This window comes from Pteropus vampyrus, unplaced genomic scaffold, assembly GCF_000151845.1.
Source record: "Pteropus vampyrus isolate Shadow unplaced genomic scaffold, Pvam_2.0 Scaffold1327, whole genome shotgun sequence".
NCBI classification, from domain to species: Eukaryota; Metazoa; Chordata; class Mammalia; order Chiroptera; family Pteropodidae; genus Pteropus; species Pteropus vampyrus.
In genome coordinates, this window is record NW_011890108.1 from 101,358 (window position 1) to 129,033 (window position 27,676).

A 27,676-nucleotide genomic window follows, 5' to 3' on the forward strand; every position below is an offset into this window, starting at 1 on the left:
CATCCCCTCTCGTTTCCCCTAGTATCAATATCTTACATTAGTAGTGTACACTTGTTACAAGTGATGGACCAATACTGATACACTTTCATTAAACAAAAGTCTACAGTTTACATTAGGGGTCATTCTTTGTATTGTACGCGTCTATAGATTTTGATAAATGCATACATATCTCTATGTATCTATCATTATAGTATCATACAGAATAATTTTACTGCCCTAAAAAAATCCCCTGTGCTCCACCAATTCATCATCCCCACAGTCCTGAGCCCCTGGCAACCACTGATCTTTTTTACTATCTATAGCTGGAATTACAGTATGTAGCCTTCTGAGACTGGATTCTTTCACTAAGCAATATACATGTAAGATTCTTCCAAGTCTTTTTGTGGTTTGATAGCTCATTTCTTTTTATCTTTTTAATGTTATTGCATAACATTCCATGGAATATTTATATCCACTTTTAAAAATACAGTATTATTTATACATTTCACATTTTGGTTGCTTCCAATTTGGGGCAATTATGAATAAAGATACTATAAACATTTCTGTGTAGGTCTTATATGGACATAAGTTTTCAACTCAGTTTGGTAAATAATGAGCACAATTTTAAAAAAATTTTAATGTCTTATTTAATCTAAAATATTATCATTTCAACATGTAATTAACATTAAAATCATTAATAAAATATCATGTTCTTTCTTTAGGCTGTCTTTGGAAATTTGTGGATTTTACACTTATAGTCACATTTTTAAAAATTATTATTTATTATGGTAACATTGGTTAATGAAATCCAGTAAGTTTCAGGTGTACACTTTAACAGTAAGATATATATATATATATTGCATTGTGTGTTCACCTCTCATAGATTCCTTTCTGTCACCATATTTTGAACCCCTTTACCCCATCTACTTCCCCTCTCCCCTCTGGTAACCACTAGTCTATTGTCCATGTCCATGAGTCTGTTTGTCCTGTTTGTTGCTTTTAGGTTTATATCCCACATATAAGTGATATCATGTGGTTTTCGACTTTGTCTGTCTGGCTTATTTTGCTTAGCATGATTATCTTGAGGTCCATCCATGTTGTCGCAAATAGCAGTACTTTATCTCTTCATACGGCTGAGTAATATTCCATTGTATATATGTACCACAGCTTCTTTAGCCAATCATCTATTGTAGGACACTCGGTTGCTTCCATGTCCTGGCCTCTGTGAATAATGCTATGAATGTTGGTGTGCAAATATCTTTTCAGATATATGTTTTCAAGTCTTTGGGGTAAATACCCAGGAAAGGGGATTGCTGGATCATATGGTAGATCAATTCTTAGAATTTTAAGGAACCTCCATACTGTTTTCCATAGTGGCTGTACCAGTGTGCAGTCCCATCAGCAGTATATGAGGGTTCCTTTTTCTCTGCATCCTCTTCAACACTTGTTATTACTTGTCCTATTGATAACAGCTATCCTAACAGGTGTAAGATGGTATCTCATTGTGGTTTTGATTTGCATTTCCCTAATAGCTAGCGATGTTGGGCATCTTTTCATGTTTGTCGGCCATTTGTATGTCTTCTAGGGAGAAGTGTCTGTTCAGATCCTCTGCCCATTTTTGGATTAGATCGTTTGTTTTTTTTTATTGTTCTTTAGTTGTATGAGTTCTTTGTATATTCGGCCCTTATCGGATGGTTGTCTCTTTACCTTGTTGACAGTTTCACTTGCTGTGCTTTTCCTTAAAAAACAAAAACAAAAACAAAACAAACAAACAAAACTTTATAGTTTGATGTAGTCCCATTCATTTATTTTTGCTTTTACTTCCCTTGCCTTTGAAGTCAAATTCATAAAATCCTCTTTAAGTCCAAAGTCCATGAATTTAGTTCCTATGTTCTCTTCTATGCAATTTATTGTTTCAGGTCTAATATTGAGGTCCTTAATCCATTTTGATAGACAACAGTCTAGTTTCATTTTTTTGCAGGTGGCTTTCTAGTTTTCCCAGCACCATTTATTGAAGAGGCTTTCCTTTCTCCATTGTTATGTTTTTGGCTTTTTTGTCGAAAATTATTTGCCCATATAAACATGGGTTTACTTCTGGACTCTCGATTCTGGTCCACTGGTCCGTGTGTCTGTTTTGCTGCCAATACCATGCTGTTTTGATTATTGTCGCTTTGAAGTATAATTTGAAGTCGGGAAGAGTGATGCCTCCAGACTTGTTCTTTTTTCTCCAGATGGCTTTGGCAACTCGGAGTCTTTTGTGTTTCCATTCTAATCTGATGATTTTTTGTTCTATTTCATTAAAAAAATGCCAATGGGATTTTGATGGGGATTGCATTAAATCTATATAATGCTTTAGATAATAAGGTAATTTAAACTATGTTGATTCTTCCAATCCAAGAACACAAATAACTTTCTATTTCTTTGTGTCTTCTTCGATTTCTTTTAATAGGGTCTTACAGTTTTCATTATATAGGTCTTTCACATTTTTTGTTAGATTTATTCCCAAGTATGTTATTCTTTTTGTTACAATTGCAAAAGGAATTATTTTTTCCACTTCTTTTGACACTTCATTATTAGAGTATAAGAACGCTACGGATTTTTGAACATTGATTTTGCATCCAAAAACTTTACTATATTTGCTTCTTGTTTTTAGTAGTGTTCTTGTGGACTCTTTCGGGTTTTATGATTTTCTATACAGAGGATCATATCCACAAATAGTGACAATTTGACTTCGTTTCCTATTTGGATGCCTTTTATATCTTTCTCTTGCTAGGAACTCCAATGTTATATTGATTAACAGTGGGGATAGTGGACAGCCTTGTCTTGTTCCTGATCTTAGAGGGAAGGTTTTTAGTTTTTCACCATTAAGTATAATGTTGGCTGAGGGTGTGACATATATGGCTTTTACTATGTTGAGATACTTTCCTTCTATACCAATTTTGTTGTTTTTTGATAAAAAATAGATGCTGTATCTTATCAAAGGCTAATGAGCACAATTCTGAATCATATGTTAAGAGTATGTTTAGTTTTGTAGGAAACTGCCTAATTGTCTTCCAAACTGACTCTACCATTTTGCATTCTCACCAGCAATGAATGAGTTCCTATGGTTCCAAATCCTCACTGGCATTTGGTATTGTCAGTTTTTTGGATTTAAGGCCATTTGAATAGGTATGTAGTGGTATCTCGTTTTAATTGGCAGTTCCCTAATGGTATATGTTGGACATCCTTTCATCATGCTTATTTGTGTATCTTCTTTGGTGAGCTGTGTACAGATCTTTTGCCCATTTTAAAATTGGGTTGTTTATTTCCTATTGTTGAGTTTCAAGAGTTCTTTGTATATTTTGGATAACATTCTTTTATCAGATAGGTTGTTTTGCAAATATTTTCTTTTAGTTTGTGACTTGTCTTTTCTTTCTCTTAATAGTGTGTTTCTCAGAGATGATTCCAATTTTAACGAAGCCAGATTTATTCTTTCATGGGTCATGCTTTTGATGTGGCATCTAAAAACATCACCAAATGCGAGGTCACCTAGAATTTCTACTGAATTATTTAAAGTTTTGGCTATATTGCCAAAACGCCATTAAAAAAAAGGATATCAATCAACATTCTAATCATCAGTATACGAGCATGCCCATTTTCTTGTCACTTAAGTTCGCTTCTTTTTACATAACATTTACCCCCAAATTTTCATTTAAAAATTTTATTCTTTTCTAAAATAAATAAATAAATAAATAATTATCTGATAGCAATTAATTTCAAGTTGAGATGAGAATATTGTTTTAAGCTTCAATACTTCTACCAGAAGGGATTAATAGAGAACTTCATAAAAACAAGCACTCCTCCTCTGCAAACATTTAATCTTCTATTTTGGAATAAATCCAAGTACACTCCATCTCCACTTACGTTAGTGATTATAAACATCCCATGATTCCCATAAGTCTCTCAGCTCCACCATTCTAATGCCCATGTAACTCTGCACATTCCCCTTTCTAGCTTTAATTTTTTATATATCACTCCCTTCCCTTTCTCAAACATTCTCCATACTTTATTTACTTAGGCCTGGCTCTCCCATGAGGATTCTGCCTGATCCACAGCACTCTCTATTGCTAGTTTTTTTCTCTCTCACACTTCTGTATGGTCTTGGAGGCGAGAGTGTTCTTTTGGCTTTTCATTGCCTCCTTGAGGTCTCTATTTCCCTCTTTCTCTATAACTCTTGGGCTTTCAAACCTATCTACCTTTCCCTGTTTCAAGCATCTACCAAAAACAGTTATCCTCGCTAACATTACTCATAATTCATCGTGCTTTCGATAGCTACAAAGATGCTGTTATAGCTCCTTGACTACCTCTTTTGCAATATTCTTGACCTTTAGCCTACCTCAGCCACATACACCCCCTGTCATATCCTATACCTACCAGTACCAATAACTGCAACTCTCAGATCTCAGTTGCACTCTTTTTCCTAATTTTTTCACTCCTAGCACCCTAACGCCAGCAATCCTTTGACTCCACTGGACCTAAATAAATTCCACTGATCTTCCAGTGTCCATCATTCCTTTCACATGATCATTTCTTCGAGCCTCTTATGTTTTGCAACATTCAGATGGCAAAACATAGTTAAAACGATGCCTACTCTTCGCCTGTACCTATGCAACTAAGTATGATGGAAGAAAAAAATATACCCCTGCTGACCAGCATCATTAACTTCATTAAGGACCCTAAGCGCATTCACCCTAGATTTCCTGATTTCCCATCCTCCTGTTTCTGTTCCAGGATACTATACATTACGTTTATTTGTTATGTTTCCTTAGGTTCCTCTTGGCGGTGACAATTTTCTCAGATCTTCCTTTCCTTTTGATGACACTGACAGTTTGAAGGAGTACTGGTCAAGTATTATATTGTAGGATGCCCTTCTATTGAAATTCGATGTTTTTCTCAGTTAGACAGTTATGGGTTTGGGGGAGGAAGATCAGAGTTACAGTGCCATTTTCATTGCATCATATGAAAGGTACATACCATCAATATGATTTAGAATTATGTTCAACTTATCACCTGGCTGAGGTAGTGTTCGTCAGGTTTCTCTACTGTCAGTTGATTTTTTTCTCTACCTTTTTCTCCCCTTTTCACACTGTGCTCTCGAGAAGAAAGTTGCTACGTGCAGCCTACATTTAAGGAGTCAAGAGTTAGGGGTGGAACACCTACATCAACTATTTGGAATTCTTCTGAATGAGAAATTTCTCTTCTGTCCCATTTATTTATTCACTTATATGGACTTCATACTATTTTATTTTGTTGTTCAAACTGTTGCACTTTGGCCACTGAAGCTCTTTCATTTTGGCCCCTGTGTCCCTTTGAAATACCATACCCCCCATGAGTGTGGGCTTTTTTTTCTTTAATTTGGTATTACTTATGATTCCATTTACTTCGTTAATTGAGTTTTATTAGGTGTAACTCTTTCACTATTTTAGTGGTTGCTTAACCGTTTATACAGCATACACCTTTCAGCTGTTATGACTATCACAATACTATGCCACTTCACACAGAGTATAAAGATCTTATGATTATCCCCCTCAGCCTTATGCTTTTGTTGTCATTTTATTTATACACATTCTTTTTCTCCTTCCACTGATATTATTATTTAAAGTTTTATCTTTTAAAGATCCCTATACAAGGAAAAAAAAATCTTATATATTCACACACTTAGTTACTATTTTTAGTGCTCTTCAATCCTTCGTGTGAAGCCACACTGCTGTATTTTCTGCTTTAAACTTTTTCTTTATTATTTCTTAGAGTGTAGAACTGCTGGTGGTAAATTCTTTCAACTTTTATATGTTTGAAAAAATCTTTACTTCATCTTAGTTTTTTAAAAATATTTCTTGGCCGTAGGATTCTTAGTTGACCGATACTTCTGTCAAAACTTCATTACACATGTATTTGGAACACTTGGAAGCTGTCTCTCAGCTCACTGTTGCTATCTCATTTTTCAAAAATTTCATTTCTTCTTCTGTGTTTCATTTTGGGTAGATTCTATTACTACGTCTGATCGTTAAATCATCAATCATTTTTTCTACAATGTATAATCTGGCATTAATCCAATTTCAAACAATATAGTTTGTATCTGTAAGTTTATTTTTTTTTTATTTTTTATTTTTTTAATATATCTTTCAAATGTCTCCACTTAACTCTTTTAACATCTGGAATGCAGGTAAAAAAATTGTTTTAATTAACTTTTACGCTAATTTTTATTTGTGTCAGTTCTGGTTCAGTTTCAATGGATGGATTTTTCTCCTCATGGGTTTTAATTTTCTTGCTCTTTTGCTTGCTTGATAAACTCTGGATATTTGGGTGCTGGATATATCTGTACTCCTATAAATATTCTTGAGCTCTGTTCTGGGACATGGTTACTTTGGAGCTGATCCCTTTGGGTCTTGTTTTTAAGATTTGTTAGGTGGGACCACAGCAGCATGTAGTCTAGGGGTAATTATTTCCTATCACCCCTATTCAATATCCTATGAATTACAATGTTTTCCACTGTGGCTGACAGAAGTAGGCACTATTCCCAGCTGTGTGAGCACCAGACACTGTTCTCTCCAATCTTAGCACAAGGTTATATTCCTGGCCTTGGGTAGATTCTTCACACAGGAGTGCCAATCTCTGTTCAATGCTCAATGGGGATTTTCCTAAAGTCTCCAGAGTCTTGTCTTTGCGAGGCTTCCTCCTCTCTTTTTTCTTTGTGTCTTGTTAACTCCAGCTGCCTTGGTTTCCCTATACTCTTAACCCATCTCCTCAACTCAAGGAGTCCACTGTGTCCCACCCTGGATTCTGCTCCCCGTGCATGACCTGGAAACTCTCATAAGATATTAAGCTGGAGCAATCATAGGGCTCACCTCATGCCTTTCCCACTTTTGGAGATCACTGTTCTTCATTGTCTGATGTCCAGTGTTTTGAAAACCACTGTTTCATATATTCTAGTAGGGGGTTAATCTGGTCCCTGTTATACTATCTTGACAGGAAGCAGAAGTTTCCACTTGTCAAGTTTTTACCAATTATATCCACACTGCCAACTCCAAATATCAAGTCTCAGTCCTCATATTACTTGACATAACTGTTTCTGACAAGCTGGTTTCTCCCTTACTTTTTGCACGAAGATTCTGGGGCATATGTTTATTTGGTTTTTTATCTACTCCTCTGGCCATTCCTTCTCAGTCTCCTTTGCTGGTCTGCCACATCAACTCTTAGCCATGGAATGCCTCAGGGTACAAGCTGAATCTCTTCTATTGTCTGTCTATGCCCACTTGACACAGTGATCCTATCTAGTCTCATAACTTTAAATAATTTTTATAGTTAACAAATCTCAATTTTATCTTTAGCCTGGACTTGCATACCCAACAACCTATTCAACATATCCACTTGGATGTCTTAATAGACATCTCAAACTTAATATGTCTAAATATGTTGAAATGCTATCTCTGATCTCTCAGCTGCCACCTGCACACCCCCTATACACTACCTGCAGCTTTCCCCATTTCAGTTAAGGTGAATTGTAACTTCGTCATTGCAGTTGCTTAGGTCAAACTCTTGTGGTCATTTCTCTCTCTCTTTCAAAATATATCTAGAATCCAACAACCTTTTCCTACTTCCACTGATACCAACCTACTCTAAGCTACCATTGCTTCTTGCCTGGATTATTGCAAGAGCCTCCTAACTGGTTTTCTTGCTTCTGCGTCTCCCTTCAGAGTCTCTTCACAACAAAGCAGACTGTAATCCTGTTAAAATATACCTAAGACCATTTCACCTCTCTGCTCAAAACTGTCCAACGGTTTCCCCATTTTACCTGTGTAGAAACCATAATTCTTACAAAGGCCTAATAAGGCATGACACAATCTGGCCTCACTTCGACTGATATACCTTTTTATTTCCTGCTGTGTGCTCACTGAATGGTAACAATTCTGCAATCTTTAATGACAATCTTTAATGATGTATTGTTAAAATACATCAAGAATGCTCCTGCTTTAGGGCCTCTGCATGTGCTGTTCCTTCTGACTGAAATGCTCTTCTCTTAGGTAAGTATCATTCTCTTATATCCTGTGTTCAAATATCAACTCACTAAAGCTCTCCCTACTCTTCTGAAACTGAACATTCTTGACTCCCTGCTTACCAGTCCCAGTACTTAGAGTTCATCATTTAATATATTACATATTATTCTTTTCTTTTCTCTTCTCTTTAATTCCGCCCCCTTCCACCCCTGACCTACGGATGTTACCGTCTCCCCTTAAGAACTGGATCTCTGAAGGCGGGGTGTCTCCTCCCACGCAATCGGGGTGCACACCCAGGGCCTGGCACACCCAGGAGGCCTAGCACAACGGGGCCTGGTGTACCCAGGGCCTGGCACTTTAGGCGCACCTGGGAGGCCTGGTGCATCTGGGGTATGGTCCATGGCTCCATCTGGGGCGCGAACCCAGGACCTTCTGTGTGTAAAGCAGATGTGCCAACCACTACACTACGGAGCCACCCCTATTACATATTATTCTTATTCATATGATTGTTTCTCTCCTCCTTCTATGAGGGCAGAAATTTTATTGGTTCTTTTATTTTTATTTTTTGTTGGTTTTTTTACACAGCTCCTTGAACAGTGCCTGATACAGAGCAGATACTTGGATTGATATTTACTGAACTGAATGAAATTAGAAAGTTTAAAAAATTGTTCTGAAAAGTGTTCAAAAATTAATATCCTTTATAAAAGTACATTTAACTGCTCATTTGAACTGGGATTTTTCAAGAAGATGAAAAACATTCAGGAAAAATAGAATTAAAACTCATGCTATCCAAATAGGGTACCTCTTACACATACTCATTACTTTGGTCTCTAGCTCATTTTATAGCATGTCCGATTTATTTTGAAAAAAATTTTTAAAAACATTTCTGGCAATAAGTCTGTAGTCTTATATAGTACTTTAAAAACTCTTTTGAAAATAATTGCTGTATTGAGATATTATGCACATACTATAAAAATCAACCTTTTCAAGTGTGCAATTCAGTGTTTAGCATATCCACAAAGTTGTATAACCATCACCACTATCTAACTTCAGAACATTTTTATCCTTCCAAAAGAACATCCATGTGCATCATTAGTTACTTCTCATTCCCACCTCTTCTCAGTCCCTGGAAACCACTAATCTCCTGTCTATTCTATAGATTTATAAGCAGTCCTCATTTAGATCATTACTTGAATTCCATATATGGGAATTCATCTACTCACTAAAATTTATTTGCAACTCCAAAACTGAAACTCTCAGTGCTTTTGTGGTTATTTGTAGAGATATATGCACAGGTGAAAAGCATAGTGCTGAAGTGCTGCCTAGCATCCCTAAATGCAAAAAGGTTGTGATGTGTCTTATGGAGAATATACAAGTGTTTGATAAGCTTCATTCAGGTATGAGTTATGGTACTGTTGGCCATGAGTTCAATGTTACTGAATCAACAAATATGTGTTAAATAAAGTATCTTTAAACAGAAACACACATAAAGCAAGATTGTATATTGATCAGTTGACAAAAATGTGATCAGAGGCTTGCAGAAACCTAATCCTGGATTTCCCCTAGAAGCAGCGGTTCAGTATTAACTCGGTGTTTTCGAGTTTATAGAACCTAACTCTTACGAACAAGAATTGAATGTACATTAAATCATACAATATGCGATCTTTTGTGTTTGACTTCTTTCACTTAACATAATGCTCTCAAGGTTCAATGTTGTCTGTACCTATACTTCATTTCTTTTATCATGGCTAAAAACATTCCATTGTATGGCTATACCACTTTTGTTTATTCATTCATCAAGTGATAGACATTTGCATTGTTTCTACTTTTGAGTATTATGAATAATACTATCAATATTTGTGTATATACAAAGCTTTTGTGTGGATATAAGCTTTTAATTCTCTTGGGTATAAACCAGCAGTGGAATTGCTAGATTATATGGTAACTCTATGTTAACTTTTACAGGAACTCTCAAATTGTTTTTCAAACACTGCATGTACCATTTTACCTTTCCACTAGCAATGCACGAGGGTTCCAATTTCTCCATATTCTCACCAACTTATTGTTTATCTTTTTGATTAGAGTAATTATTGGAGGTGTGAAATTTATCCGTATATGGTTATTTAAAAGTAGAAGTAAAAGAAAAAAGATAAACAAATAAAAGGAAGGAAGGGAAGGAAGGAAGGAGGGAAAGAAGGAAGGAAAAAGGAAGGTAAAAAGGGAGGGAGACAGGGAGGGATCCCCAACTCTCCACCCTCAGCTGCTGAATATTCAATTTTTTAAAGTCTACTGACCTCATCTGTATCTCAGGACCCTTACTCTTTTGTCTGAATACGAGCTTTAACATTGCCATCTACACAGCTTTCTCACAGATGTGATCTTGCTTTCCTCTTCTCTGTACCTGGGGGTACCAGAGGCCAAGGTTCAAAGTTGATAACCTGAAGGGTATATCTAGGGACCCTTAGCTCTGCAGAAAAGTGAGGAAATTCTTACTTATGTGCAAAATTAAAAACCATTCAGCTTATTAAAAATCTGAAAACTCTTTACCTATCACATTCAACTCAACCCAGAAGCACATGATATTTAGATGCAGAGTAAGAGCAGAAACCAGGTTTTATCAACTTTGCATCCTAAATTCTTGGCCCATGCTTAGCACAAGCAAGTTCTAAATAAATGTTTTAAGAAAAAGTATTTTTCTTAAAGTAAAGCAGGTGTTTAATTGGTCTTACCCTCAAGGGATTTTCATTGAGGTATGGAGGCTCTCCTTCTACCATCTCAATAGCCATGATACCCAGAGACCATATGTCCACTTTAGGGCCATAAGCTTTCCGTGTAACCACCTCTGGTGCCATCCAGTATGGTGTGCCAACCATGGTACTTCGCTTGCTCTGCTCAGGGGTGATCTGGGCACAGAAACCAAAGTCAGCTAAAAAACAAAACAAAACATCTAGAGTTAATAGTGTTCATGGGTGGTTTTATGTAAGCTTTCACTTTAGATGACTTAATTAATTCCATTTCACTATTCAGCCTCTTGCTTTTTAACAGTATTAATAAAGTCAACCACAATAGGTTTACAAATAGTTTGATGATGTATTTCCATATTCTCACTTGTTTGCTTTTAATTCCCAAGAGGGAAAAATTATCAAGTCTTTTATTCTAAATAATTAATTCCATCCTAAAAATTTCAATAAAGTTGAAAAGGTCTGGAAAAAAGTCACCAAAGGTAGACACCAAAACTAAATGCTGTGAATCAAAGATCAGGAAATGGTAACTACTTTTGAAGAAAATAAACAGAAGCTAGGACTATTAAGCATCTGACTTACCAGATTCTAGGAAAAAGAACACATTTAACTGCAACTGTACTTACAAGGTGCTTACCACCATTACTCTACTCTAACTACCTCGTTTTATAACTGAGGAGCAGAATGCCTAGTTTAGTACTGTTAATTTAGTGGGAAAGTAAGAATAAGAATACAGAGTTTTTTCCCCACTTCTACTGTTAAACCCATTGTGTTCCACATGTAACTACTGTTAATATTTGGTTTGTAAAGCTTTAGGTTTTTTGCTATGTATTTACATACAAATAATATTTACAAACCACATGGTTTACTTTACCTAATTAGGATGTTTTGTAAACTGTTTTTTAAATCAATCTATTTTTAGAGACTTTTCCATATTAAAAATTGATCTATCTCATTACTACTACATAATATGACAGAATATAAAAATATCATAACTTATTTAACCATTCCCATACTACTAGACATTTAAGATAGTTTTGGTTTTTCTTTACAATGATGCAGAGAACATCTATGTACTTGTGCATATATGTTCAGTAATTCTACAGGAGAAAATCCAAAAGAGTAATTGTTAGGTCAAATCACATTTATAGCTAAAATGAGTACTTATAAAAAACCAGATACTGTTCCAAGTACTTAATAAGAATTAACGTATTTAATCCTCATGATAACTCTATGAGATAGATATATTTTTATTATTATTCTTGTTTTTAAAATGGGAAAACTGAGGCATACACATATTTTTCTTTTTTAGATAACTTACCCATGATCATTCATCTAGTAAGTGAAAGAGCCAGGATTAAATATTATCCAAAAAAGTCTAATTTAGTTTATATGTGCCCACTAAAAATAGATGAGAATGTCCATTGCCTACTAAGATTAACATTAGTAATTTTATATTTTGACCATCTGAAGAGCCTAGATCCCTTTTCTTGTGGCTGAATAACTTTTGGAGAATATATCTTTAAAAAGAAATGTTGAAAAAGGAGCCAAACTCTAGCAGAGTTCTTGATCCAGAGATGCCTTGAGTTTTGCATAGTTGGATAAACCTCGGTAGAAGTTCTTCTTAAATCCTACAAGAGGGCATGGTTGGAACTGAGACACAGCTAGAAGAGGGAAAGGAACCTAGGATTTTTTTTTCATGATTCTACCATGTCTGATACAAAAGATAATTAGGAAAAGAGGTTTACATGGGTTTTCTTCCTTGTCCTCTCCAAGGTCAGGGTTATATAGCCCTCCCCTGATTAGGCCACGCTCTGCCAAATCCAAAGAAAGCTGAACAGTATGAGAAAAATCTACCCTAATAGATAGCAGAGACGAATTCAAGTTTATCGTTGGAAGAAAGTACCAACATTATGACAGTCCCAAGTACTGTTCCTCAGCATTTTCCATTTTTAATCCTCAGAAGAATTCTTTGAGATGGGTACTATTATTTTCCTTATCATACAAATTAGAAAATGGACACAAAGAGATTAAGTAATTCACCTAAAATTATTCAGCAAGTATAGCGATGTGCTATTTAAACACAAGCTGTCTAGTTGTGTTTCTCTCTCTCTCTTCATATACTGTCATACAAATATTAATAGTGGTTTTTTTTAAAAAGGCAGAAAATTATAATAAATAACAAATATATGTTATCTGTTCATTTGTGACTCACTAAGTTTAACTGATCCTTCCATCCCCAAAAGCACGTTGTCACTTTTGATGTCTCTGTGGATCACTTGATTAGCATGTAAAAACTCCAATGCCTGTAAACACTGAACAGAAGAAAAATACCAATCAATGAAACAGTCTCTGAAAAGTCTAAGGGAGGTTCACATACTGTATATATGGCCTGAACACTGCTTCTAGTATCCAAGACATGCCAACACCTACATTTATAAAGAAAAAACATACTCTCATGTATAAAGTTATAAATATAAGACACCTTAATTACTTAGATATCCTATGTCCCACCCTCTGGCCTTTCCCAGAGATAATCATTAAATTATACCTTATCTAGTCCTACCTCTGCCATGGATTATTTAAAACATTAAGAATATCTTCAGTCTTCAATGTTCTCACTTATAAAATGGGTGGGTCTATATAATTTGTAGGCCTTTTCAGGTTGAAATGCCTAAAGGTATGCAGCACTTGGTAAACATGCACAAGGCTCTCAAGAAATCATTTCAAAAGTAAAGGATAAACTTGTGATTATTCCCATATTAAGATACTCAAGTCCAATCGATGTGCCACTGAAAAATAGCTAAGATCCTGCGTGCTCTGGTTCCATCCAGCTGTTCATCAATGTGATATAAGATGTTTTCTTCACTTCTTCTTCTATGGTAGATTTTACATAAAGCTATATGCACAACACAAATACCAATGATAAAGGAATAACTTTATTTTCTCTTATGCATGTTTTAGAAAGCACCGAGTCCAAAGTGAGGAAAAACTCCTTGGCTCCTATGTTTTTAAATATAAACTGAGTATAAATTGTAAACTTGGAAAATTTTTTTTACTTCTTATCTCCATCAGAGTAGAATGAAGAGAAAAGTCTGTACATTATTATAAACAAGTAAAAATCTCATTCAAAATATTCTACTATTCATTCAAGGGGAAAAAAACAGATAAACTATATATTACACTACATTTACCAAGCATTTAAACAGATTCCTAAAAAAAAAAATACCCAGAAAAATACTTGTACAAATAAACTAAAACTTGTCACAATTAGAAGAACTCCTAAAATAATTTTTATAACAATTATAAAAAATTATTAGAAAAACAAATGAAATAAAATAGATAAAGTCTGGTTAAGTTTTATTAGCTTTTAAGTAACCAACATTTTTTGTTAAGGGATATTATATTATTAAACTATCATGTTCATAACTATTAACAAAAGTTCAAAGGTGAAACTAATTCAGAATTAAAATTTTCAAAGAATACTTTTTTAACACCTTAATAAAAGCTAAAAAAGAAAACGTCATGTGTTGTTCTTACACAAACAAAGTTTATAATTCACCTACATATCACCATAAAAATGTTGAAAGCCAAATCATAGAGAAAACAACAGTCTTAAGAACTTTTACAATTTTGTCCTTTGTAACAATAATTCCTAGGATATTCAAAAGTAGTATCACAGTTTCAGTGACAATGAGCAAATCATTAACCTAAGTCTCATCTGTAGAAAAAGATTAGGAGGAAGAAGGAAGACTCATTTTTGGCTTAGACATAGGCAATTTGGCCGAATTTACTGGCTTAAGCAAACAGTATGTCTAGCAATTCATTAATGACTATCAAGAAACAACCAGTTTCTTCACATTCAATGATATGAATCAAGTCAGAAACAGATCTATTAATACTTAAGGTGAGCGTGTGTCCAGCTTAGCTTGAGACAGTCCTCTTTCAACTGCTGAGTGGTGTATTTTTAATGGCTCCCCGCTTTCACTCTCGAAAGCATCTTGTTTGGATGATGAATTATAATGATCGCCCCCACTGAAATTCACTTGTGAACTGGGCTCTTCAAAGGTCCATAGTTCATCCTAGAATTATCTTACACATGAAGGAAAGCACTGAAAACTCTCATGTAGGATGAAATGGTATGGAGAAAATTTGCAGAGAATATGTACAGAGAAAGTTTTTATTATCTCACACAATAAAAATTAAACTGTGCAAAAAAACTTTCCCTTTTTTCATCTCCTGCTAATCACTCACATCATTATAACTTACCAAAAAGGGAACAAACTCACCTCTCTGCATACAGCAGCAATCTGTGCTTCATCCATACAGGTTTCTGTGACAACATCAGTAAGTGATCCTCCCGCAAGGTACTCCATTACTACGAACAATTCATCTCCTACCAAGTAACTAAGAAAAGAACACACAAAATACACTCACATTTCTATTTTTTCTAAACACATGGCATTCTATGATGAAAAATTCAAATGTTAGGCACCCTAATAACAAAACTAGAAAGCTGGCAGCTTTGAGAGCTAGAAAGAAAACTTGAAAGCTGCTATGTTAACAGTACAGAAAAATAACTGAGGGTCATTATGATTTTCCTGAATCACTTTATAGTTTGCCCATAATTGTAACTTGAGTGTGTACACAGATTATTCCAATTAAAATAACCCTGTAGGGTAGGAATTATTTGTCCTGCTTTATAGATGAAGAGACAGACGCTTAGAAAAGTTACTAATCCAAGGTCAAATAGCTGGTAAGTGACAGAACCAGAATCTGAAGCAAATATAACTGATTCCAAAGCTTATGGTTAATCTTAACCACCACGCTATATTGACTTAAAATATTATTTTTAAAAGCAGGGAAATGTACCTAGAAAGTTTCTTTCTGTGAACATGGTCCCATAACTAGGGCTATAGTCTAAAATGGGCTATCGTTTCCCATTCAAATCAAATTTAAATATGGAAATAAAATCACCCATAATCCTCTATCTCCAATACAATCACTATTATAATTTTCATTTATTTTCTACTATTCTTTCATTCACATGTAATTGCTTTGCAAAATATACATAGTTGTAATATTCATAATTTTCTATTCTGCTTTTTAACAAATTCCTGAACTAACTGAGGTTTTGATAGACATATTTTTTGCTCATTAAAGCATCTAAATAAAAATTGATCTAAAAGCTTAAAAACTGTGTGGCCAATCACCTCTCAATAGAGATATGAATTACAGCCAACCTTCCCTTAATGTTTCTGCTTCTGATCATTTGTAATTAATATGAGCATAGAAGCAATGTTCTTCATTTAACTGCCTTCTCTCACTTGCCAAGTGATATCTATGTAGAAAAAGAACCTGTTAAACTGTAATGCCCTATTTTTACCTCTCCTCCTCCTCAAGCTTACTTTTCAAAACTCACATCCTACTTTGGTCTAAGTGAAGTGGCTATCTCCCCAAACCATGAAACTTAAAATTTCCACATTTTTGTCCCAATGCTTTAGCAATATTCACACTTACCTGTCCAAGAAGTTAACTATGTTGGGATTCTTTAATTCTTTCATCACCAGAATCTCATTAATGATCAATTCCTTCTTTGGCTGTTTTTGTAAATTAATCTGTTTGATAGCAACCTATGATGGAAACAGAAAAACAAAATCAGAACAAGTATCTCAATTCTCTTAAAAAATTACAAATACTGATCACTTAATAATTTAATTTACTGTATACATGTTACATAATGAAATAATTTACTCATAGGTAGCACTTTTATTTCCACACTGCCTAGGCACAACACTTGTAGTAATATACAGAGCCCAAATATTTTTAGATTTCTCTTGAAGCTGATTAAACAAACCCAAAGTTAGCCCAGTGCCAGGAATTAATTCTTTCATTCCAAGCATGGGAAAATAATTTTTAAAATATTTGCTTATTTATGAAACAAAGCATAACTCTTTTTTCCCCCTTAACAGGGGCTAAAAAATTAGAGTGATTTTTTCAATATATTCTACTGAAAAATATTACTATTAATTATTCACAGGTTTATCTAGTTTCTTCTTATACTAAAAGCTAATAGTTAACACCCAGAAGTATGAAAAAGTAGCTACCTCTTGTCCCAATGCCACATCCGTAGCAGTGAAAACTGTTCCAGAAGCCCTGGGGGGGTGGGGGGAGATAAAACCAGATTTTTAAAGTTTCTAAATCACTGTCATTCATAACAGCCAAAGACTTTATACTTAGAACAACTATAAAAGGATTGAACATTTCAGATTTACTATCTTTAACAGGAGTAAAAAGCAAAAACAAAAAGGGAAAAAAATAAGAAAATGAGGCAATCTTTGTGGCCAAAACTTGTTACGTTCTTGTGCGTCCTTTCCAAAGGCATCCTCCTCCTAAAAGTAAACTGTATTTGGTGTTTATTCTATATTTGATGTGCATCAGTTTCATGCATTTCTTTATACTTTAACTATAAAGGGCACAGGTGTGTATCTCTACAGGATATAGTTAACATAATTTTTAAATGTCATACAAATGGTTTCATTTTATGTATTTTTCTGCAATTTGCTTTTTTAATTCAACATTGGATTTGGGATCCCTATGGATAAATGTTATTCTTGTTCGTTCATTCATTTATTATTATTATTTTTATTATTATTATTATTCAATATATAACTATTATCATGCTCAAGAATACTGATTCTTAATTTTTTGTTATTAAAATTAATGTTGCAACTGTATTTAGTTTTCAAAAAGAAACTCATAAGGAAGTTTTCAAAAAAGACTTAAATTTCCTTTCTAAATTCACATTTTCCAGAGAATAACATAAAACATTCCAGATGTTCATTTGCTCCCAAGCAACAAAAAAAAGGGTTTAGTCAGTGTAGTTTAAAAATACAAATTATCGAACAAAATCAGAACATCAGTAGACTCAAAAATCGATACTCAATGATGTAATTAAAATGCATGTTTTTTATTGTCTCTAATCTTGTAGTACATGTTCTATCTTTTAAATATATTTGATGGGGAATTTTCCCACCCATCTAATCTCTTACCACCAATGGAAAATAACATTTAAGAAGAAACAATGTAAAATCACTGCTAAGCAGTACAATGTTTTAATAGCATTTAGAAATAAATGCATTAGTTATTTACACAAATACAAGGAAGGACACCAGTCATAGAATACTGTAAGTGCTCAATGTCAGCAGGCAAAAAAGATATCATGTTGTACACCTATGAAATACTGAATATTGTGGTAACACAATCACAAATACTTACCCTTGCCCAATTTTTTCATATCTTGTGTATTTTTTCTTAGGGTCACCTATGCTCACAATGGTTCCTATTTTAAACAAAAAACAACAAGTTATAAGCTCAGTCAAGCATTTTTAAATTGTAAATATTCTGATATCATTATTCCTTTTAAAAAACTCTACTGATTTTAGGACAGTGGTTTTCAAATATAACATTAAGTTTCAAAAATAATGTATGTTTCAAACACAAAACACTGAAGAATCTTAATAAAAAAAAGTATCTAGGTTAGACCTCCTAACTAATGCCTTAATTATCCTACCACTTTCTCAAAAATGATCACATTTGAAAATGTCCAACTGTAGCACTTTGCCTAGACTGAGGAGTTTCTCAGGATGTAGAATGTTCAATCTTAAAACTGGGAAATTTCTGGTAAAAGGATGAGTTGGTCACCCTACTTTTCACGCTCCAATGATATGTATTAAACTAATGATAGTTATGAACCTATTATCAGAATATATAAATGATATCCAAATGAATAACTCTAAATGGTTTTTCTGACTCTTCCCATGTATCTTCAACTTGACAATATATTTAAGAAACTACTTATGAATATAAAAACTACTCTAATATGAACTAATCATATATCTGTTTTAGGAAAGTTCACAAAGTTACAACCAGGAAACAGGTTTTAAAATTAGTATGTTGGACATAGAACTGTAACTTATACTTATTATCAGTAAGTAAAATCATGAGAAAAACACAAGGAATTTTCACTTGCTCAAGGTAAAAGGAGACAAGAAACTCATATAAATCCAATTTTATGTAGGTACCCAACCTGAAGTCTCTAGCAACTATGATTATAACATTTTTCCTTGATCCCTCTATATCAGCATTGTTTATAACTATAGCTGCTGTAGACTTGTGTATCTGACATTATTGCTACCCTCCCCCTGGCACTAAGTACATTATTTCCAATGCCTGATCCAGGCCAATGATAGTTGATAGATGAAAAAGGAGAAGGGAAGAAAATACATTTTATGCCTACACATAAAATTATACAGGAAGGCTATTCTGTTTAGTTATTTAGGATCATTTTGTATTCTCATACCGAGAAGTGATAAGTATGCATAAATATACATAAACTTTCTTTGATAAAGTTTCCAACAATGACCCTTAGATTTAGCCCTTCGGGAAAAAGTATTGCTCCCAAAGGCACTGACTACTGCAAAGACATTGCTTACTAGTCAACACAAAGGGTATTATTTGGCTTCACTAGACTTAAATTCAAACTACTGTTCCTAAAACAACACACTTTATGTCTTAAGCCAAAATATAGGGTATAAATTAAAATTCATCTGAGCCAAATGGTACAAGAGGTGTTAGCAATTTAAGAATAATGTAAAATGTAGGAAACATACTTAATTTTTCCATAATCTCTTCATCTGTCATTTTGGTCTTCTTTTTCTGTTTGTCAGAAGACTTGGCACCACCATCAACATTAGAATCACCAACTGGTGCAGGAATAGGGTCAATTACAGACCGCGTATAAATCTGCAGAGAGACAGTTAATTACTGAGATTTAAGGAAAAATATTTTTAGGTATTCTTACTGGTACATTATTTGGTTCTTCTGATTTTTAACCAAAACTAAGTTGTCTCCAGTGTTCTAAAGAATGAGAATAATATTTTTAGACTTGTGTTATAAAAGACTTGTAACTAAGAAGAATAAATGTGAAACATTTTTCTTTGGCACATCATGTCTAGATTTTAAGTCTTTCTAGCAAAATAGCAGATCCATGAATGAAATTTAAGTGTAACCAGATCTAAAATGATGTGCTAGCAAGTAAAAAGAAATTTAAAAACCATATTTTTACTACAAAAGAAAAATAAAGAGCAAAATAAGAGAAACCTTGATGTTAAAATAACTATTAATATCCACAAAAATTTTACACAAATATGATTTCTATCATTTCGTTTCAAACAGCCAGTTATAGGAGATAAAGAAAACAGAGCCCTCTATCAATTAGATCAGAATCCAATGGCTGTCCTAGAGCTTTACCTGTCAACTGTATCACCACTCCGTCACACTCCACTGCATAGCACCTTCCCCATACTTTACTTGTATTAGTATGGGGAGAAGGACAAATCTCTTTCTGTCTCTATCTAAGGTCATAATTATTAAAATTCTCCCACATCTGGTTAGGAATTTCACTCTCCGCAGCCTCCTGAACAATATCAATGTTTTGAGAGAAATGGGAGATAAAATACATAAGATCTAAGTTTTAGACATAGTAGTTATTTGCATTGAGATAAACAGAGAAAGCCAGAGAAATAGATGAATTCTCTGGAAGAGAAAGTATAATATAGAAAGAAAAAGTAAGATAAATATTTTAACTTTTAAAAAAGCCATTCAATTTTAATTTTCAAAAATCTATTTTTTTTTTCTGAGAGATTAGGTGAATTTTATTTGTTAAGAAGCTAGTTGTTTGATGAATGGTCTTTAGGTAAAGATCTCCTATTCAAATTTCCCCACACTAATATATTTTAAGCATGAGGGCATTTTAAAATTAATCATTTTAAGGCAAATACAGACTGCTGGTTTCTAAAACATACATGCACAGACACACACAGCCCAATTTACTAATCAGACACTCACAGATTTTGTATGATCCGGTCGTGGGGCAATAACAGGAGGAGTGGCCTCTTCATCATCATCGTCTTCCTCTGTTACTACTGTAGATGTTTCTGATCCCTTGGTATTCAGCTGCATTTATCACATAAGCAAAGTGAGGAAGTCAAATATAACAATACGTTAAAGTATGACTATCTCTTTTAACATACTTGAAAAGCTTTTTTTAACAGTTCATTTCAAAACAACGAAAAAACCTGTCTCTAATCTAACCACTTAAAAAAAGAAAAGGTAATTCTGTAAGTAAAGTAAGTTTATGAAATAAATGTATATAATATCAAGTATTCTTAAGAGAGGAATTTATGTCCTTCATATAGGGTTTAAACAAACGCTAAAAGTAAAATGAACACTTTATTTTTTAAGACCAAAAACAAAGATCTTCTAAGCTCTGTATGAGTCAGAGTCATATTCAGTTAATTAAAACAGCCAGATTCACCAGAGAAAAATGGTGACTAATGAAGCAAAAGAGGAAGACAATAACCTTTATAAAGATGTGATTATTATATGCCAGTTGTGTGCTAGGTAGGTACTTTACATGTTATACCATTTAATCTTCATATAACTCCAGGAGTGTTTCCTCCCAATTGAGGAACTGAAAATAAAATGCTGATTGTTCGATTCCTCCTAATTGAGGAACTGAAAATAAAATAGTGACTGTGCTTACATGATAACTTAAATTTCAGACAACTTTGAAGAGTGTGACAGATTTCTATTATTCAGTGTTACCGTAATCTATATTTAGTAGAATGGCGCCAGAAAATAAAGTTAGCAAGTTCTTTGTATTCCTGTTTGTATGTGGAAACATTACCAAAAGTAGCTAAACTGCTCTAAAGATCCTAAGTTTTAGTCACTCTAAGTGTCATATTGAGGAAATTTGATTTGCTTCATATGGCTTCCTCAACTAATTAAGTGGCTAGCTAAAACATGTATTAAGTAGTTATTTCTGATGGCTGTAATGTATTTTAGAAAGCAGAATAAAAACTGAGCTGTTTTAGGTATCTTAAATTAGAAAAAAAGCTACAAGTAGTAACATATTAACTTACCGCTGGTGTTCCAGAAGGGAAGCCATCTTTCTCTGAATATGAAACAGAAAATGATGCTAAATTAATAATTCAAAAAATAAAATGTCTATATAATAAAAGGAAGAAAATAGAAAGCAGAGCAAATAAAATGTTCTTAGACTGATTTCATTTTAAGTTGAATTAAGTCTTGAGAAAAACGACAGTATCGGTATTCAAACAATTGAGCTAACAAATCTCAAATCTTAACAGAACTCAGTAAGTTTATGAAAAATCACTGAATTGTACTCTAAATGGGTGAATTTTATAGCATTTAAATTATACCTTAATAAAGTTATTTAAAAATTTTTGAAACTATACCTGTCAATCTGTATTATTAAAACAAAAATTTATTCATAATGATACCTTCTCCAGAAAAAATGCAGATCAAGGAACTTAAAGCAACCATTCAGACAATGGCAATTGTGCAAAGGACAATTCTTGACATAAATTTTGATCAATATGAAAGCAAATCTCTGAAGGTAAAACACAGTTCATGAAGACTAAATGTTAAAATATTTGAGTTTAGAACAAGAGTTGTCTTGTTTTACTTTTAAAATACTGCCCACCAACACATGGCAAAAAGAATACACTATTTTCTAGTCAAACACTGACTTAAAAAAAGATTACTAATTTACACAGACTTACTAGTTGACACAAAAGTTCTAGGGACAAGTTTGACCTTTTGCTAAGTACTAGATATACTTAAATACTATATGTACTAGACTAAGAAAAAAAGGTCAAAATCATTTGCCAAGGGGTCTCTATTTCTTTCTTCTTTGAACACATCCTTATTTCTGCAGTGATGCAACCGAATTAAGTACAATTAAAACTTAATTGTACTTAAAAAACTTAAAGGTATGATTTTAGCTCAATCCTATTGTTTTTAAAAACTACTTGTATCACTTAAGGGAACAGAGAAATATTAAGTGACATCTTGGATGTAATTAGTAAAATCCATGCTGAAAGAAACATGACAAATGATCTTGTTTCTTTAAGAAATAAATTGCAAGGAAAAGAGACTATGAGAACTAGTGTAAGGGAGGAGAAACTTAAAAATTAAAAAAGATTCAAGAAATATTGCAATCGACTATAATGTATGAACTTTATTCTGATCCTGATTTAAAAACACTGTTTTTTAAAATCCACTATTTTCCAGTTCTTACTTGATATTCCAATTCGGAGGTATAAATTCTTTGAGTCTAATGCTTATCTTATGTTTACATATTTGATAAGTTTTGAGTGGACTTAAACATTTTTTACTTCAAAGTCTGTGTGTTTATATAGCTAAACGACCCTCCTCCTGTCCCACTAACAATGAATAATATATTTCTAGCATGAACATGCCTATATTTCTAGCATGAACAGCACCTTTCCCCCTTCTATTGATGGAAGTCCTTCCAAAGCAGTGAAAAGAAAACAAACAAAAGGCCAAACATCCACTTTTGGCAAAACTAAGAGATCAGTAAAATTCCCAGACTCTAAATTATAAAAAAGAGCTGCTCCAATCGGTTTACAAAAGGCAGATCTATGCGAAGAGAAAAGCAGAGACAAGAAACAGCTTAGTTTTGTTTTGTTTTCTTAGAAGCAATCTTTTTATGTAAAAGAACTGGCTTCACAACTCTGCAATTTCATTTGAATCAGCCTTTTACCATTGACTAATGGCTTACCTGGAGGAGTAAAGCTCAGATATTTCTGTTTCACTGTGTTGGAGTCATAGAACTTTAAGACATCCAGCACAGCCTGAGGATTCTTCTTTTGCTCTAGTTTGGTGATATTGGAGGTCTGTAATAATCGAGCCCACTGTTCTGGCATTCCCTTACAAAAAGATGTTCAGAAATTAGTTATTTGGAGTTGCTCTAATAAAATCAATTTCTAGAGATGAACGACAAAATACGTAAAACAAATCAATCTACATAACTATAGGTTTGACTAAATTCTAAAAGGCCTAGTTTTCTATTATATCCATTTATTTAAACCTATTTTGCATAATTATAATAGGCTCAGCTACCTAGGAAAAAGATACATCCAACCACAGACACTTTTAGATGAGAAAATCACTAAGAATTCGTACTTAATAATGGATAGAAAAGTAAACTTTAAACTTAATGATGAAAGGAGAAGCTTGAGCGATGATATATGAGTCCCTATTAGGTAAACTTACAGTGAATTCTCCAGTAACAGCATCAAAGCCAACATGGATGGTGTGCTCAAAATCAGATGGAGGAGAAATTTCTGGCCGTTCTTTTTCTTTCTTCTTACTTCCTGGAAGGCATTAAAAAAAGAATCAGCCTATTTAAACAAGATTAATAAAGGTACTTATATGTTTATATTTTTCCTAAAACAAATTAGGAACAAAGTTATTCTGGAAAGATTTCCCCCAAAAGACACTGACTGATAGAAAAATTAAAAATGAAGTATAGCAACCAAGCAGAGTTGGGAACAATTAGCCAGTGTCTAGATTAAAAAAGCACATGCATTGACCCAGCACCAAGCCTGAATAAAAGGGCATGGGGCAGAAGAGACAGCCCCTTTGAATACTGTTCACTCTCTCATAAATAAAAGCCTACACCTTAGATATTGAGCAATTTGGAAAACAAGTTTATCAAATCATATCTCCTTTCAGCTATATTCATCTAGGAAGAACAATTTTCTATGACTATGTAGATAATATACACTGTATATGCAAGTAGTTTACAAAGACCACATTGCCTTTCTTGCACAACTCTAACCCTTTTTATTGAAATTAATAACTGCTACATTTTAAAGTTTCCTCATTTTTCTGTGGTTCCACTAAAAATTTTTGCAACATTTCTGCCACACACCTATCATTCTCTGTATATTCTAATGCATCGGTTCCTTTTTTAACTAGCTACCTTGCTCTCAGATCACCCTGCTCTAATCTGTAATGGTTTATGCCTAGGCTTCTGGCACACCTGTTGTTTTAGGAGATTCCTTCACTTTTAACCTGTGCTAGAATCTATTTTCTGGATCCTATGTTTGCCTCTTCTTAGTATACCCCTTGATAGTTGACTATATATATATATATATTTTAGGCTGAAAATGTTTTTCTATCTCAGAATTTCTTCCAATTTCCAGTGTTGCCATTTAGGGTAAATGCCATTTGAACCACTGTTGAAAATCAATTTTCCATATATGCATAGGTCTATTTCTGGAGTTCAACTTTGCTGCAATGCTCTTTATCTTTATGCCAATACTGGACTGGCTTGATTATTGTAGTTTTAAATAAAGCATTGAAACTACATAGTATAACCCTTGTAATTTTTTGTTTTTTTTTCAAAGCTGTCTGGGTAGGTCCTTTGCATGTCTATGTGAATTTTAGAATGAGCTTGACAGTTTTACAAAAAAGCGTGCTGGGATTTTGATTGGGATTGCAATGAATCTATAGATCAATTTAGAAATAATTGATTTCTTAACAATATTCAGTCTTTTAAACCATGAAAACAGTGAGTCTTTCCATTTATTTAGTTCTTTAATTATCAGCAATGTTTTGTAGTTATCATTGTACAGATATGTCCTGGCTTTTGTCAGATTTCTGCTTCGGTATATCAAAATTTCTCCAACTGCAAATGATACAGCTTTTAAAATTTTGATTTTCAATTGTTTATTGATGGCATATGGAAACACAATTGATTCTTGAATATTGATCTTATATCTTGAAACCTTACTATACGCACTTTTTAGCTCCAGTAGTATTTTTGTAGCTATCACAGTATTTCTTTTAAAAATTCAATCATGTTGTTAGTGAATAAAGACAGGTTTATGTCTTTTTTCTCACTCTGGATTCCTTTATTTATTTTTCTTGCCTTGTTGCACTGGCTAGAATCTCTAGTACACTGTTGAACAAAAGTGAGAACAGAAATTCCTGCATCCTTCCTGATCTTAGGGGAAAAGCCATTTTTGTCTTTTTGCCATTAAATTTGATGCCAGTAGCAGGTTTTACAAAGATGTTTTTTAACAGGTTATTTTACTCTATTTCATTCTATTCCAAGTTTGCTTTTATCAGAAATAGATACTAGATTTTTGTCAAATACTTTTTCTACATCTACTGAAGTGAAGATATAGTTAACCTTTTCTTTTTTGTTAATATAGTGAAACACTGGTTGATTTCCAAATGTTACACCAATCCTGCCTTCCTGAAATGAAATCCACCTGGATTCTAATTGCTAAAATCTTGCATCTATGTTCGTGAAAGATACTGGTATTATTTTCTTTTCTTATCTTTGGTTGGGGCATCACAGTAATACTATCATATAATGAGCTGGGAAGTATTCCTTTCTATTCAATTTTCTGGATGTTTGTGTAGAACTGGTACTATTTCTTGCTTAAATGTTTGGTTGAATTCACCAATGGAGCCGTCTGGGTCTGAGATTTCTTTATGGGAAGGCTACAATTTCCTAAGAAATATAGGGTATTCAGGTTACCTATTTCTTCTTGTGAGCTCTGAAAGAACTTTTCTCACTTTATCTGATGTGTTAAATTCATTTGTGCATACTTATTCATAATATTACCTTATCCTTTTAACTTCTGTAAAATCTATAGGGTCGCCACCTCTCTCATTTTCAACATGGGAAATTTGTGTCTTTTTTCTTTTTCTCCCCCATGAATCTGACTAGAGGTTTATCCATTCTACTGATATTCTCAACAAATTCATTTTTGGTTTCATTCATTTTCTGTATTGTTTTTTTCTTCTATTTCATTAATCTCCACTTTGATTTTTATTATTATTTTTTCTATTTACTTGAATCTCACCTGCTCTTCCCTTTTAGTTTATTAAGATGGCTTAAGTCATTGATTTAAAATTTTTCTTTGCTTTTCTAATACAGGAATTTAATACTATAAAAAATTTCCTCTAAGTACAGCATTAGGAACATCAAACAAATATTGTTTTAAATTTTCATTTTTATTCAGTTTAATATACTTCCTAAATATTCTTTTGCTTTCATTTACTTAGAAGTGTTTTATTTATTTTCCACATATTTCTACATCTTTCTGTTATTGATTTCTACTTTAATTACACTGTGGTCACAGAATATACTTTGTGTGATCTGAATCCTTCTAAATTTATTAAGACTTTAAAAAATGACAATAGAATGTGCTCTATCTTGCTAAATGTTCCATGTTCAGTTAGAAAGAATGTATATTTTGTTGGGTGCAGTGTTCTGTAAGTGTTGACTGGTGAAGTGGTTGATAGTTTTAGCAGCAATTTTCTGCCTAGTTTTTCTCCTAATTATTGAGAGAAGTATATTATAATCTCCAACTATAATAGGATTTATCTACTTGAAATTCTATCCATTTTTGCTTCATGTATTTTGAAGCTCTATTATTAAGCACATGAATGTTTAATTCTGTAGTATCATCACAATGAACTGACCCTAATATCATTATAAAATACCTATTCCTTATCCTTATTCCTTATCCCTTAAATAGCTAGGGTAGTATTTTTTTTTTTTCTCTAAAATCTATTTTGTCTGATAATATAGCCAGTCCAGGTTAGTATCATCCCTAAAAAACAAAAACAAAACCTTATACCCATTAGCAATCACTCCCCATTGTTCCTTCTCCCCATCTCCAAGCTCTAGGCAACCACTAATCTATCTTCCATCTCCATATATTTACCTATTCTGGCCATTTCACATAAATGGGATCATACAATATGTGATCTTTCCTAAGTGGCTTTTTTCACTTAGTTTTTAAGGCTCATTCATGTGATAGCATGTTTAAGTGCTTCGTTTCTTAAAAACTTAATGGATTATCTTTTAAAGAAATTTAGATAACTTAAAACATTTACCATTTCTAGTGATTTTCATTCTTTTATGCAGACCCACATTTCCATCTGACATCATTTTTCTTCTGCCTAAAAAATCTGGTTTAACATTTCTTGTGGTGCAGGTCTGCTGGT

General features: G+C 33.4%; 1 protein-coding gene across 1 annotated transcript in view; it reads right to left on the bottom strand.

Annotated features, from left to right (window-relative positions):
- Positions 1 to 27,676, bottom strand: part of PAK2 (p21 (RAC1) activated kinase 2) — a 78,080-nt gene that overhangs the window by 5,872 nt on the left and 44,532 nt on the right. Inside the window, exons 3-13 of the mRNA XM_011386376.2 lie at positions 23,918 to 24,018; positions 23,424 to 23,571; positions 21,739 to 21,770; positions 20,663 to 20,770; positions 19,426 to 19,558; positions 18,032 to 18,095; positions 16,861 to 16,909; positions 16,274 to 16,386; positions 15,043 to 15,160; positions 12,969 to 13,068; positions 10,742 to 10,938 (exon numbers count right to left, since the gene is read on the bottom strand). Of these exons, the coding sequence (XP_011384678.1) occupies positions 10,742 to 10,938; positions 12,969 to 13,068; positions 15,043 to 15,160; positions 16,274 to 16,386; positions 16,861 to 16,909; positions 18,032 to 18,095; positions 19,426 to 19,558; positions 20,663 to 20,770; positions 21,739 to 21,770; positions 23,424 to 23,571; positions 23,918 to 24,018 (1,163 nt within the window). The remainder of the gene's footprint in view (positions 1 to 10,741; positions 10,939 to 12,968; positions 13,069 to 15,042; positions 15,161 to 16,273; positions 16,387 to 16,860; positions 16,910 to 18,031; positions 18,096 to 19,425; positions 19,559 to 20,662; positions 20,771 to 21,738; positions 21,771 to 23,423; positions 23,572 to 23,917; positions 24,019 to 27,676) is intronic.